This window comes from Mus musculus, chromosome 9 (assembly GCF_000001635.26).
Source record: "Mus musculus strain C57BL/6J chromosome 9, GRCm38.p6 C57BL/6J".
Classification (NCBI taxonomy): Eukaryota; Metazoa; Chordata; class Mammalia; order Rodentia; family Muridae; genus Mus; species Mus musculus.
This window is the reverse complement of record NC_000075.6, coordinates 6935910-6952114: the sequence shown is the minus strand read 5'-3', so window position 1 is coordinate 6952114 and position 16205 is coordinate 6935910. Positions and strand designations below refer to the sequence as shown.

Genomic DNA, 16205 nt, shown 5'->3' with positions numbered 1-16205 from the left:
AGCCATTCTAACTGGTGTTAGATGAAATCTCAAAGTTGTCATAATTTGCATTTCTGTGATGGCTAAGGATGTTGAACATTTTTAAAGAATTCTCAGCTGTTTATCTTTTGAGAATTCTATTTAATTCCATGTCCTATGTTTAATTGGGTTGCTCATTGTCCTATGTTTAGTTTTTTGAGTTCACTGTATATTATAGACAATGACCCTCTGCCTGGTATATTCTGCCTATTCCTTCAAATGATGGTGCCACTTGCTTTATGGAACGTTTTTGTTTCTTGAGGTCTCACTTATTTTTGGTCTCAATGCCTAGTCTTTGTGACCTGTTCAGAAAAATCCTGGCCTGGTGAGAGCACAGGGGTCCGCCCTGCCTGAGAGGTTTCTGCCTCAGGCTCAGGCGGGAGCCACCTTGGCTCTGGGACTCCGCGGAGGGCAGGCTGCACATGTGACGGCGTGGAATACAGAGGCCAGCTGCTTCTGGGACAGGTGAGAGCCAGAGAGCTTCTGAGGCGGTGCCATCTTCGGCTCCAGACTACCGACCACCTTCCTGGTGAGAGCACAGGGGTCCGCCCAGCCTGAGAGGTTTCTGCCTCAGGCCCCGGCGGGAGCCTCCTTGGCTCCGGGACTCCGCGGAGGGCAGGCTGCACAGGTGAGGGTGTGGAATACAGAGGCCAGCCGCTTCTGGGACAGGTGAGATCCAGAGAGCTTCTGAGGCGGCACCATCTTCTGCTCCAGACAACCGGCCACCTTCCTGGCCAAAGCAACACAGCTTCTGGGAAAGATCCTGTTTTGGGCCTTCATCTTCAGCCAGAAGGAGGTCCAAACACCAGATAACTGTGCACCTTCCCTAAAAGAGGAGAGCTTGCCTGCAGAGACTGCTCTGACCACTGAAACTCAGAGGAGAGAGCTAGTCTCCCACATCTGCTGATAGAGGGTAACAAAATCAACAGAGGAACAATCTCTAAACAAAGACAACTATAACAACTAACTCCAGAGATTGCCAGATGGCGAAAGGTAAACGTAAGAATCCTACTAACAGAAACCAGGACCACTCACCATCATCAGAACCCAGAACGCCCCTTCGCCCAGTCCAGGGCACCCTAACACACCTGAAAAGGTAGACCTGGATTTAAAAGCATATCTCATGATGATGGTAGAGGACATCAAAAAGGACTTTAATAAATCACTTAAAGAGATACAGGAGAACACTGCTAAAGAGTTACAAGTCCTTAAAGAAAAACAGGAAAACACAACCAAACAGGTAGAAGTCCTTATAGAAAAACAGGAAAACACATCCAAACAGGTGATGGAAATGAACAAAACCATACTAGACCTAAAAAGGGAAGTAGACACAATAAAGAAAACCCAAAGTGAGGCAACGCTGGAGATAGAAACCCTAGGAAAGAAATCTGGAACCATAGATGCCAGCATCAGCAACAGAATACAAGAGATGGAAGAGAGAATCTCAGGTGCAGAAGATTCCATAGAGAACATCGGCACAACAATCAAAGAAAATGGAAAATGCAAAAAGATCCTAACTCAAAACATCCAGGAAATCAAGGACACAATGAGAAGACCAAACCTACGGATAATAGGAGTGGATGAGAATGAAGATTTTCAACTCAAAGGACCAGCAAACATCTTCAACAAAATTATTGAAGAAAACTTCCCAAACCTAAAGAAAGAGATGCCCATGAACATACAAGAAGCCTACAGAACTCCAAATAGACTGAACCAGAAAAGAAATTCCTCCCGACACATAATAATCAGAACATCAAATGCACTAAATAAAGATAGAATACTAAAAGCAGTAAGGGAAAAAGGTCAAGTAACATATAAAGGCAAGCCTATCAGAATTACACCAGATTTTACACCAGAGACTATGAAAGCCGGAAGAGCCTGGACAGATGTTATACAGACACTAAGATAACACAAATTCCAGCCCAGGCTACTATACCCAGCCAAACTCTTAATTACCATAGATGGAGAAACCAAAGTATTCCACGACAAAACCAAATTAATCCATTATCTCTCCACGAATCCAGCCCTTCAAAGGATAATAACAGAAAAAAACCAATACAAAGACGGGAACCACACCCTAGAAAAAACAAGAAGATATTCCCTCAACAAAACTAAAAGAAGACAGCCACAAGAACAGAATGCCAACTTTAACAACAAAAATAACAGGAAGCAACAATTACTTTTCCTTAATATCTCTTAATATCAATGGTCTGAACTCGCCAATAAAAAGACATAGACTAACAAACTGGCTACACAAACAAGACCCAACATTTTGCTGCCTAGAGGAAACTCATCTCAGGGAAAAAGACAGACACTACCTCAGAGTAAAAGGCTGGAAAACAATTTTCCAAGCAAATGGTCTGAAGAAACAAGCTGGAGTAGCCATCCTAATATCTGATAAGATTGACTTCCAACCCAAAGTCATCAAAAATGACAAGGAGGGGCACTTCATACTCATCAAAGGTAAAATCCTCCAAGAGGAACTCTCAATTCTGAATATCTATGCTCCAAATACAAGGGCAGCCACATTCATTAAAGAAACTTTAGTAAAGCTCAAAGCACACATTGCACCTCACACAATAATAGTGGGAGACTTCAACACACCACTTTCACCAATGGACAGATCATGGAAACAGAAACTAAACAGGGACACAGTGAAACTAACAGAAGTGATGAAACAAATGGACTTAACAGATATCTACAGAATATTTTATCCTAAAACAAAAGTATATACCTTCTTCTCAGCACCTCATGGTACCTTCTCCAAAATTGACCACATAATTGGTCACAAAACAAGCCTCAACATATACAAAAATATTGAAATTGTCCCATGCATCCTATCAGATCACCATGGACTAAGGCTGATCTTCAATAACAAAATAAATAATAGAAAGCCAACATTCACGTGGAAACTGAACAACACTCTTCTCAATGATACCTTGGTCAAGGAAGGAATAAAGAAAGAAATTAAGGATTTTTGGATTTTAATGAAAATGAAGCCACAACATACCCAAACTTATGGGACACAATGAAAGCATTCCTAAGAGGAAAACTCATAGCCCTGAGTGCCTCCAAAAAGAAACTAGAGAGAGCACACATTAGCAGCTTGACAACACACCTAAAAGGTCTAGAAGAAAAGGAAGCAAATTCACCCAAGAGGAGTAGAAGACAGGAAGTAATCAAACTCAGGGGTGAAATCAACCAAGTGGAAACAAGAAGAACTATTCAAAGATTTATCCAAACGAGGAGTTGGTTCTTTGAGAAAATCAACAAGATAGATAAACCCTTAGCTAGACTCATTAGAGGGCACAGGGAAAGTATTCTAATTAACAAAATCAGAAATTAAAAGGGAGACATAACAACAGATCCTGAAGAAATCCAAAACACCATCAGATCCTTCTACAAAAGGCTATACTCAACAAAACTGGAAAACCTGGACGAAATGGACAAATTTCTGGACAGATACCAGGTACCAAAGTTGAATCAGGATGAAGTTGACCATCTAAACAGTCCCATATCCCCTAAAGAAATTGAAGCAGTTATTAATAGTCTCCCAGCCAAAAAAAGCCCAGGACCAGATGGGTTTAGTGCAGAGTTCTATCAGACCTTCAAAGAAGACCTAATTCCAGTTCTTCACAAACTATTCCACAAAATAGAAACGGAAGGTACTCTACCCAACTCATTCTATGAAGCCACAATTACTCTGATACCTAAACCACAAAAAGACCCAACAAAGATAGAGAACTTCAGACCAATTTCTCTTATGAATATCCATGCAAAAATCGTCAATAAAGTTCTTGCTAACCGAATCCAAGAACACATCAAAACAATCATCCATCCTGACCAAGTAGGTTTCATCCCAGGGATGGTTTAATATACGGAAATCCATCAATGTAATCCAGTATATAAACAAACTCAAAGACAAAAACCACATGATCATCTCGTTAGATGCTGACAAAGCATTTGACAAAATCCAACACCCATTCATGATAAAAGTCTTGGAAAGATCAGGAATTCAAGGCCCATACCTAAACATGATAAAAGCAATCTACAGCAAACCAATAGCCAACATCAAAGTATATGGTGAGAAGCTGGAAGCAAAATCACTAAAATCAGGGACTAGACAAGGCTGTCCACTCTCGCCCTACCTATTCAACATTATACTTGAAGTCCTAGCCAGAGCAATTAGACAACAAAAGGAGATCAATGGGATACAAATTGGAAAGGAAGAAGTCAAAATATCACTTTTTGCAGATGATATGATAGTATATATAAGTGACCCTAAAAATTCCACCAGAGAACTCCTAAGCCTGATAAACAGCTTCAATGAAGTAGCTGGATATAAAATTAACTCAAACAAGTCAATGACCTTTCTGTACACAAAGGATAAACAGGCTGAGAAAGAAATTAGGGAAACAACACCCTTCTCAATAATATAAAATTCACAAATAATATAAAATACCTTGGCGTGACTCTAACTAAGGAAGTGAAAGATCTGTATGATAAGAACTTCAAGTCTCTAAAGAAAGAAATTAAAGAAGATCTCAGAAGATGGAAAGATCTCCCATGCTCATGGATTGGCAGGATCAACATTGTAAAAATGGCTATCTTGCCTAAAGCAATCTACAGATTCAATGCAATCCCCATCAAAATTCCAACTCAATTTTTCAACGAATTAGAAAGGGAAATCGGCAGATTCATCTGGAATAACAAAAAACCGAGGATAGCAAAAACTCTTCTCAAGGATAAAAGAACCTCTGGTGGAATCATCATGCCGGACCTAAAACTGTACTACAGAGAAATTGTGATCAAAACTGCATGGTACTGGTATAGTGACAGACAAGTAGACCAATGGAACAGAATTGAAGACCCATAGATGAACCCACACACCTATGGTCACTTGATCTTTGACAAGGGAGCTAAAACCATCCAGTGGAAAAAAGACAGCATTTTCAACAAATGGTGCTGGCACAACTGGCGGTTATCATGTAGAAGAATGCGAATTAACCCATTTCTATCTCCTTGTACTAAGGTCAAATCTAAGTGGATTAAGGAACTCCACATAAAACCAGAGACACTGAAACTTATAAAGGAGAAAGTAGGGAAAAGCCTCGAAGATATGGGTACAGGGGAAAAATTCCTGAATAGAACAGCAATGGCTTGTGCTGTAAGATCAAGAATCGATAAATGGGACCTCATAAAATTGCAAAGCTTCTGCAAAGCAAAAGACACCGTCAATAAGACAAAAAGGCCACCAACAGATTGGGAAAGGATCTTTACCTATCCCAAATCGGATAGGGGACTAATATCCAATATGTATAAAGAACTCAAGAAGGTGGACTTCAGAAAATCAAATAACCCCATTAAAAAATGGGGCTCAGTGCTGAACAAGGAATTCTCACCTGAGGAATACCGAATGGCAGAGAAGCACCTGAAAAAATGTTCAACATCCTTAATCATCAGGGAAATGCAAATCAAAACAACACTGAGATTCCACTTTACTCCAGTCAGAATGGCAAAGATCAAAAACTCAGGTGACAGCAGATGCTGGCGAGGATGTGGAGAAAGGGGAACACTCCTCCATTGTTGGTGGGATTGCAAGCTTGTACAACCACTCTGGAAATCAGTCTGGCGGTTCCTCAGAAAATTGGACATAGTACTACCGGAGGATCCAGCAATACCTCTCCTGGGCATATATCCAGAAGATGTCCCAACCGGTAAGAAGAACACATGCTCCACTATGTTCATAGCAGCCTTGTTTATAATAGCCAGAAGCTGGAAAGAACACAGATGCCCCTCAACAGAGGAATGGATAAGAAAATGTGGTACATTTACACAATGGAATACTACTCAGCTATTAAAAAAATGAATTTATGAAATTCCTAGGCAAATGGATGGACCTGGAGGGTATCATCCTGAGTGAAGTAACCCAATCACAAAGGAACTTGCAAAATATGTACTCACTGATAAGTGGATATTAGCCCAGAAACTTAGGATACCCAAGATATAAGATACAACTTGCCAAACGCATGAAATTCAAGAAGAACGAAGACCAAAGTATGGACACTTTACCCTTTCCTAGAAATGGGAACAAAACACCCATAGAAGGAGTTACAGAGACAAAATTTGGAGCTGTGACAAAAGGATGGACCATCTAGTGATTGCCATATGCAGGGATCCATCCCATAATCAGCTTCCAAATGCTGACACCATTGCATACACTAGCAAGATTTCGCTGAAAGGATCCAGATATAGCTCTCTCTTGTGAGACTATGCCGGGGCCTAGCAAACACAGAAGTGGATGCTCACAGTCAGCTAATGGATGGATCACAGGGCCCCTAATGGAGTTGCTAGAGAAATTACCCAAGGAGCTAAAGGGATCTGCAACCCTATAGGTGGAACAACAATATGAACTAACCAGTACCCCGGAGCTCTTGACTCTAGCTGCATATGTATCAAAAGATGGCCTAGTCGGTCATCACTGCAAAGAGAGGCCCATTGGACTTGCAAACTTTATATGCCCCAGTACAGGGGAACGCCAAGGCCAAACAGGGGGAGTGGGTGGGTAGGGGATTGGGGTGGTGGGTATGGGGGACCTTTGGGATAGCATTGAAAATGTAAATGAGGAAAATACCTAATTAAAAAAAAAGATATAATCTCAAAAAAAAAAAATCCCTTGCTTTCCTCTGTCAGATTTAGGGATTCTGGTTTTATCTTGAGGTCCTTGATCCACTTGGAGCAGAGTGATTCCATTCTTCTATGTGCATAGGTAGGTCCCTAGGTTACATGTCATGTCTGGAGATTCCCTAGTGGGGAGCAGGCTGGGATCTGGAGAGTCCCAAAGGGAGAGAGCAAGACTGATGATGTGGCCATCCCTGACAAGCAGAATCAAGCAGAGGCTGAGAGGAGCAGACAGGTACTTACCAGGTTTGCCAGGCCATGTGCAGTGGCTAGAAAGTCCCTGTGGGTCTTGGCCATGTGCCTTTAATTTTGTTAATAATTGTGTAATCTGCTCCCATCGCCTTAATGTCTCATTTTGATATGTAAAAGAGGTGCAGAGAATTTCTGCAGAATTTGACAAAAATAAAGAGGTGTAGTGTATATAACCTGTATAAAATGATACTTGGTTGTATTACACCTATTCATATTCATGAGGAAACAGCTTTATTATTCAATTCTATATAGAGAGTTTAAAAAATAGAACTTTAGTAAGATAGTACTTTTAATGTCATTTTCTACTTTTTATCTGTGTGTCAGTTATTTGGTATCTCATCTCCCCTATCTTGGAAGCATCTGTCATAGAGTAAATGCTTTTAATAGAATGGGTATAGTTTGAATTCATAAACTGTCTTATAGCTAGCATCATTATGGCAGTGTTTATTACTCTAGTTAATGGTTAAGCCTGGGAGAACCTAAAGATTGAGCCAACTAAAATTTTTATGCAATAGTCAAGTTTATTCTGAGCATCAAATAATTTATACTCTGAAAGTTATGAAGAGTCACATGAGTAAAGTGTTGTAAAGTGTTTTTCCATAGAGGCATATAAACAAATAACAATATCCAGTTGTGTTGAATAATCTGAAGTAAATTCACTTCTATCCACTATACCTGGGAGGGGCACAAAATCCCGTTCTAAACACAATCTGTGGTTTTGAATAAAGTGAGGTCAGAAGGCTCTTGTTTTGTTTTCTTGGAATTTTCTTACAAGATTTCAGACTTTCCAACTCATGTCTCAGTTCTTGGGCCATGTTCCTACATTGTAGTATTTTGAAATCTTTCCATATCACTTTGGAAAGTCGTTTCATTTATGGTATAGTCAGAAACTATATTTGACCCTCTCCAGGATTCACTGTGGCCTAACTCAGGAGTTGTCCTGACTGCCATTCTGAGGTTTGTATGCTTGTGTGATGTTTAAGAAATTGCTTGGCCCATTTGTCATGCCAACCTGTTAGCTCTTCACTTCCCTAACTATTCACTTCATGACTATTTTTGTTACACATGGTTTAAATAATTAGAGATGTAAAGACTCATGGCCGTAGATAAAACTACAGGTATCAGGTCTTCTCGGAAACCCATCTGGCAGTGGCTATAGCCAGAGCCATGTGTGAAGGACAGTCTTTGACATAAAGTTCTTGCATGTGATTCTGCTCACTGCGGTTTTGTTGTGACCCCAGGGTGTCTGTATACATTTCTTATTAAAAACACTGGTGTCTAATTCTTTATTTTCGTGATCATAAATCAGTGTAAGTATAATTTAAATGTGCAAAAAAGGCATTCTTATCTCACTATAAGATTTGCTAATCAGTTATTACAACCATTAAAAGAAGCTTTGTTACATAAGCCTTATCAACTAGCATACCAGCACCCTTATATTAATCTAGCTTTAAGCTAAGTAGACTAACAGATTTTTATTTTTTCCATGGACTAACAACATTTTTACCAAAGAAACTTTTCCTCCTTGACTAATTATCTTAATCTAAACTTAATGAAGTTAAAAATCTGATTATCAGCTACTCTTTAGTTTTTAATTAGTTTGAGCATATATAAATCCACTTGTGACAACAACCCTTTTGGGTATTAGAATTTAAAATTGATTTTAAAGTATTAATATAGCAATAGTATAATTGTAAATAATTATATTAAATGATTCATTAAAAGAAAAATTCTTGGCTGTTGACCTAATAATGCAATCAAATGTTCCACCACTGAACTATACCTCCTCTGCTCTGCTAATCATGAAAGACAAACAGATGAGACTGCATACAGCATTATTGTAAAGCATAATATCAGAAAGGGAGATTACAATTGCTTATAAGAACCTCGTTTTAAGTCTTATTAAAAAAACAACACATGTCTACTACAGGCTATAGAGACTTTTTTAAAGATATTTTCTTTATATACATTTCAAATGCAATCCCGAAAGTTCCCTGTACCCTCCCCCTGCCCTGCTCCCCTACCCACTCACTCCCACTTCTTGGCCCTGGCGTTCCCCTGTACTGGGGCATATAAAGTTTGCAAGACCAAGGGGCCTCTCTTCCCAATGATGGCCGACTAGGCCATCTTCTGCTACATATGCAGCTAGAGACACGAGCTCTGGGGGTACTGGTTAGTTCATATTGTTGTTCCACCTATAGGGCTGCAGATCCCTTCAGCTCCTTGGGTACTTTCTCTAGCTCCTCCATTGGGGACCCTGTGATCTATCCAATAGCTGACTGTTGAGCATCCACTTCTGTGTTTGTTAGGCCCTGCATAGTTCACAAGAGACAGCTATATCTGGGTCCTTTCAGCAAAATCTTGCTGGCATATGCAATAGTGTCTGCGTTTGGTGGCTGATTATGGGATGGACCCCCACTTGGGGTAGTAGAGACATCTTTATCATAAGACTTTTTACTAGTCAAGTACATTAAGACTAGTATGCAGATGTGGATACTGAAGCGTCTGGGTTTAATGATAATAATGCTTTCATCCTGGCTGAGCTACAGGGGTATGAAATAGGCTGTTATAGAACACTGAGATTATTGCTTTCTTTTAATGTAGCACTAATGATTTTCTTAGACTGTGTATAAATCATGTAGAACAAATTACTGAGGAAATGCCATCTTTGAGCAGTTATTAGCTGATATTCCCGTGGTCTACCTCTGTGCACCAGCTGAAGTGATAGATTGCTTCAGAGAGCACAAGGACACTACCTTTTACCATTAGGACCTCCAGAAAGCTTAGCAGAAGAAATCACCAAGATGCCTGGGTTTGTTTCTTGGCTTTAACAGCTGCAGTGTAAAAGTGCAGATCTTTAATGTAATTGTGTCTTAAAGGGCAGGTCTCACTTGCATGTGGTGGTGCACAGACAATGTAAGCGTGCAGTTGCTATTGTACAAGACTGTTGATGCATCTGTTCCAAGTGACAATTTTTGAGTTTTTATCAAACATACTGTATGTTGACATGTGTGACTGCAGCAGAACTGACCTGTACAGTAGCACGGGTGAAGAAACTGCTTTACAACCTTTTGGAGAGATTCATTTCTTCTTGGCCATTGTACAGTGTGTTGCTGAGAGGAGAGGGTCCTCAGGACTCAGGGTTTGCAATTGTGCATCCAGTTTTCATGAGCACACATCACTATTTGCTGCTGAGGGACCAACTCCAACTGCCGCACACATCCTGAACTATTCCATTTGAAGCTTTATTTTGAACAGATTTGTACAGTGAAAAGATACAAGGAGGCTTACTTATGGTGGGTAGATTACTACATCAAGCTTTTGCAAGGCAGAGTGAAAGTCTTACTTTTATCTGGACACTATTTCAAAGCAATTGGAAAATGACTATATAGCAGTCTGGTTGAGAATGGCTTGTATGTAACTGTACATCTGTGTTTTTGCTTTCCCTTCTTCCTCTAGAATTGGGTAGAGAAAGCTGAAAAGCAAGTTCTTCTCGCTGATACACTTGACCTATCTGAGCTCTTCCATCCGGACACATTCCTTAATGCTCTTCGCCAGGAAACTGCAAGGTAGTCAGAATGAATACTTTTTCTCCTCTGGGTAATTATGTTCTGTTTATTCACCTCTAATCATATTGTCTTGATTGTCAAGATCAAATTTATTTTTAAGCCTATATAGGTTTATTATTCCCCCTAACAGCTAGCCTTTAACAACAGTCAACTTTTACTTTTGATATCATTGCTTTATTAAAATTTGAAAAAAATTCATTCCTAAGTTTGGTCAATTTTTTAATCCAGATTTGCACTATCCAAAATAGTAGCCACTGGTCTATTTAAACATAATCTCTGTAGACTAAAGGATTTGCTTTCTTAGGCACATTCGTCAAGCTCACAGTGTTCGAAAACCACAGGTGGCTGAAGATTACCAACTTAAATAAACTACCTGAAAATATTTTACACAATCTTCTAGGAGGCTGCTCTGGATAAATCTTTTGGTGAACAGAGCTGATATTTGTGGTCAAGCTGGTCTTTGTGCCAAGTTCAGGTTACTGCATTTATATAGACACTGTTTGTAAACAAGGCAGAACATAAGGATTTCTAAAATATTTGATCTTTCCTCGGAACATTTTTTGTTCGTTCAATAGAAACTTCCTGAATATCTTTTATATGCTAAAATTTGATGGCTGCGATCAAAATGTAGGGTGTAAACTATCAAAGGCTCTCCACCTATGAATCTCGTAATCTCAAAGGAAGACTGACATTTAAGCAACTAATGTTAAAAACCTTAGGTATTATACTTAAATTGGTAGCTTATATTTGTACATTGTAAATATTTGTATTTAAAATAAGTCATTGAAAATATGTATATATATATATATTGCTAGTTTACTTCTTAAGAACATTCTTTAATGGGGTTGGATCTGGCAATCTCTAGATTGCCACCTGGGCTTTATGCCCACTGAGCACATATTCTATTGTTAGACCTGTATGTGTGCAACAGAGAGTTATTTATCATGACATTTGCTGCTTGCTTTTATAGGGCAACAGGCTGCTCTGTGGATAGTCTTAAATTTGTAGCATCCTGGAAAGGCCGACTTCAAGAAGCAAAGCTGCAAATTAAGGTACTAATTTGGGGTATTTAAATTTAAAATATATCACTGAGGTGAAATGACCATTTCTATCTCATAGCCACTTATGCTTATAATGTAAGAACAACAGAGCTCAACCATAAAGCTAATTATGAAAGATTAACATGAAAGACCTTACAATAAGATGCATGTGATCTAATATAAAACTTTAAGAATATTTTGAAAAAACTAAATCTAGTATGTACTAATTTTAAATGTACTTTTAAATTGTGACCACATACATAATGGAAGTATTCAAGAGTTCCTCTACCTAGGTCAGATCCGTTCACAGGTCAGTGTTGACCTCATTCTCTTGTTGTAATTAGGGTTTCATTGATGGGAAGAGACACCGTGACCAAAGCAAGGCAATTCTTACAAATTTAGTTGGGGCTGTCTTATAGTTTCAGAGGTTTAGTCCATTATCATCATAGCAGGAAGCATGACAATGTCCAGGTAGACATGGTACTGGAGAATGCACTGAGAGTTCTACATCTTGATTCAAAGGTAGCAAAGAAGAGACTGCCTTCCTCAGATAGCCAGGAGGAGGGTCTGGTTCCACACTGAGTGGAACTTGAGCACTAGGAAACCTCAAAGACCACCCCCACAGTGACCGATTTCCTCTAACAAGACCACACCTCCTATTAGTGCCACTCCCCAAGAGCCAAGCATTCAAACACATGAGTCTATAGAGCCAAACTCATTCAAACCACTACATTCACTATCCCCAGTGACTGCTGGCTGTGCCCTAAATCACTCCAGTCCTCCTCTGTGTAACATCTCATGCTGCTGAAGACGTTCTTTACTACATGGTATCGGTATAGCATTGTTAAAAGTCTTATTACCAATAACAGGCCAAAGCAAGTAACAAGCTGAGCCTAAGTTCAGGCACTGGAGAATAAGTCAACTCCTGATGGCAGCAGCTTTAGTATCATCCTTACTAGGCAGTGGCAACTGAGATGGTAGGCTACCATCTCATACAGAAAGACTGGTGGAAGGTAGTAAATAATATCCCATGTCCAACACAGTCCCATTTATGCAGAGAAACAAGTACACAACATTGTCACCTACAAACTGTATCTAAGAACTTCTCAAAGAGTAGAACTGTGTTTACACACACACATTTACTTAGCATACACACACACACACACACACACACACACACACACATATATATATATACACACACATACATGTATGTATGTATGTATGTATGAAGTAAGTTTATGATTTGCTGTTGGACTGCATCCTCTGACCCAGGTTGGATATGCTGATGAAATTGATTCTGAAGACAAAGTTTGAGTTCTAGAAATAAAAATATAGAAGAATGTTTACTAGGATTTCCAAAGAGAAAAAATACTAAAAGCTTTAAGAGAACACTCCTCTTTCTCTCTCCCTCGTGTGCTCTCTCTCTCGGTTCTTTGCTTGTTTAGCAGTGCAGTTTTTCATGGAGAGCTAATAAAGCTCCAGCTCCGACAACGCCCTCCATGTTTTTCCTGACAGTTTCTTATTTTTATAGTTTTACAGTTAAAGTGGGATGCATTTGACTTTCAGGTATAAAGTTTAAGACAAGGGTTTTCTTGTTTTGTTTTGTTTTTATTTTTGCATTTTGGGTTTTTTCCCCCTAATGATGTAGAACTGCAGCAGCAAAGGATATGAAGGATATCCTTCACTTGAAACTAATTTTTTCATTGACCTTTTATATCCTTAAGCTGTATATTATACAACTTATATCTACTTCAGTGTAATACAAACTTAATTCCATTCATATAGAAATATTTCTATATAGCCTATCCCTGCTCATTTTCTCCCTCCTCCTCCTCCTCCTTCCCATCACCTTTCCTTCTTTTATTTTGGCTTTGGTGCTGTGGATTGAACCCAGGACTCACTCACTCTAAACATCTCTCTCTCTCTCTCTCTCTCTCTCTCTCTCTCTCTCTCTCTCTCTCTCTCTCTCTCTCCCTCCCTGTGTTTTGCAGCTTATTTTTTTTCTTTTTTATTGGATATTTTCTTTATTTACATTTCAAATGTTATCCCCTTTCTAGGTTTCCCCACCCTCCCAGAAACCCCCTATCCCATCCTGCCTGCTTCTATGAGGGCGTTCCTCCATGCAACCACCCACTCCCACCTCCCTGCCCTCAATTCCCCTACACTGGGGCATCTATGGAGCCTTCCTAGGACCAAGGACCTCTCCTCCCATTGATGACAAGGCCATCCTCTGCTACATATGCAGCTGGAGCCATGTGTACTCCTTTGTTGATGGCTTAGTCCCTGGGAGCTCTGGGGAGTCTAGTTGGTTGATATTGTTCTTCCTATGGGGTGGCAACCCCTTCAGTCCTTGCTCTAACTCCTCCATTGGGGACCTTGTGCTCAGTCCAATGGTTTGCTGCAAGCATCTGCCTCTGTATTTGTAAAGCTCTGTCAGGGCCTCTCAGAAGACAGCTATATCAGGCTCCTAATTCTGCAGAAACATCCAGCATGTGGGGGTCAACCATTCTTTGAAATTTCACCAGAAAAAACCCAGAAAAAGTCATGCAGGTGTTCTTATGGGGGGGCTGGGTGAACTCTCTAGAAGGATTAGGTAGTCTAAAATTTCATTGGTGGGTGCTAGGGGTCACAGATGGTCAATGGTCTGCATCCCTATGTCGTGAACATTTAACAGTAGGCTCTGGCATGTCACTCACATCTGGGAATCTGCACTAAAGATACTCTCTCCCTTTCTCCTCTTCTCTATAGTCTGCAGGCCTGCAGCTCCTGGCTTTCTGGCTTCTCTAATACTTTGTGGCCTTGTCCTCTCTCAGCTCCTGTCTACAGTCTCACAGCTTCTGCTCTCAGCTCCCTCTTGGAAGTTGTAGAAACCCTTTCTCTCTTCCTCCATGGACTCGGATTTATTCCAATATCAATGGCCCAAAATTGGTGCAGTTGGTTTCCAAATTCTCACAAATGGTATCAGCTGCTGCTACAGAAAAAAAAAAAAAAAAATCCCCAAATCTCTTATACCTAAACTTGCTCTGCTCTCCTTCTCCTCTGCTTCCCACTCTTAAACATCTTTCGTCTCTACTATTCCTCTGTGCTCTGCTCTCATGAAATCCTTTAAGACTGTTGTGTAAATATTCTTCATCTCAGGGTTTGCAAGTTCATTGGGTGTGTTTAAAGAATCTATAAAACTTGTAACAAAATTTGGCTTTAAACTTTAAAGGCGTATAATTAAAAATCTTTACATGGGTAATCTTAATTTGTATATTGATTCTGCTCTTGTTTAGAATGTATTGTACGTATAACTTGGATTAAATTCTTATGTAATGAAATAGATACATAATAACCCTGTGACTGGCAGTTTTCTTTACTAAAGTTAATGAGTATATACCATGTGACTTCACCATCTGAAGATGACCATGAGGCATTAAGCAGCAATTATAAAACTTCTTTGTCCTAAGGAGACCTTTGTTTATCATTTTATCTCCTTTATGGACTAAGGAGACCAGAGCAGTTCTCCAAAATACTTTGAATTAGTATGAATTCTTGTATGATGATAAAAATTTAAAGTTATAAAGGTCTACTAAGGTTGATAAATGCTGACTTAATGATTTACACCCATCTGTTTAACACCACGTTTCTAAAAAAATTAGATAAGTACCAATACATGTTTAATGAACAAGGTATACATAGTAAATAAGTTTTATAAATTCCTAAGGTCTGTTCAGGTTTTCAGTAGTATTTGTCCAGCTTCTTTGTCTTTGCACACTTTGTTAAGTTTTAGATATTTGGATAAATTAAGTCATACAAAAAAAAACATGTGATGTTCTGAAATGGTACATATAAAGGGATCAGAAATATTCCCAGTTTCCTATGGACTATATTTGTGGTTTAAAATATACTATATTACAGTTTAAAGTTTTAATTTTATTTTTTATTTTTATTAGATATTTTCTTCATTTACATTTCAAATGCTATCCCAAAAGTCTCCTATACCCTCCCTCCCCTCCCCCCGCCCTGCTCCTCTACCCACTCACTCCCACTTCTTGGCCCTGGCTTTCCCCTGTACTGGGACATATAAAGTTTGCTAGACCAAGGGGCCTCTCTTCCCAATGATGGCCAACTAGGCCATCTTCTGCTACATATGCAGCTAGAGACATGAGTTCTGGGGGGGTACTGATTAGTTCATATTGTTGTTCCACCTATAGTTTGCAGACCCCTTCAGCTCTTGGGTACTTTCTCTAGCTCCTCCATTGGGGGCCCTGTGTTCCATCCTATAGATGACTGTAAGCATCCACTTCTGTATTTGCCAGGCACTGGCATAGCCTCACACGAGACAGCTATATCAGGGTCCTTTCATAAAATCTTGCTGGCATATGCAATAGTGTCTGCGTTTGGTGCCTGATTATGTGATGGATCCCCTGGTGGGGCAGTCTCTGGATGGTACATCCTTTCGTCTTAGCTCAAAACTTTGTCTCTGCAACTCCTTCCATGGATATTTTATTCACTATTCTAGGGAGGAATGAAGTATCCACGAGTTGGTCTTCCTTCTTGATTTTCTTGTGTTTTGGAAGTTGTATCTTGGGTATTCTTGGTTTCTTGGCTAATATACACTTATCAGTGAGTGCATATCATGTCTGTTCTTTTGTGATTG

General features: G+C 39.6%; 1 protein-coding gene across 6 annotated transcripts in view; it reads left to right on the top strand.

Annotated features, from left to right (window-relative positions):
• Positions 1-16205, top strand: part of Dync2h1 (dynein cytoplasmic 2 heavy chain 1) — a 249757-nt gene that overhangs the window by 226192 nt on the left and 7360 nt on the right. For all 6 annotated transcript variants that reach the window (NM_029851.3, XM_006509827.4, XM_030244008.1 and 3 more), the window contains 2 exons: positions 10411-10520; positions 11491-11572. In NM_029851.3, the coding sequence (NP_084127.2) occupies positions 10411-10520; positions 11491-11572 (192 nt within the window). The remainder of the gene's footprint in view (positions 1-10410; positions 10521-11490; positions 11573-16205) is intronic.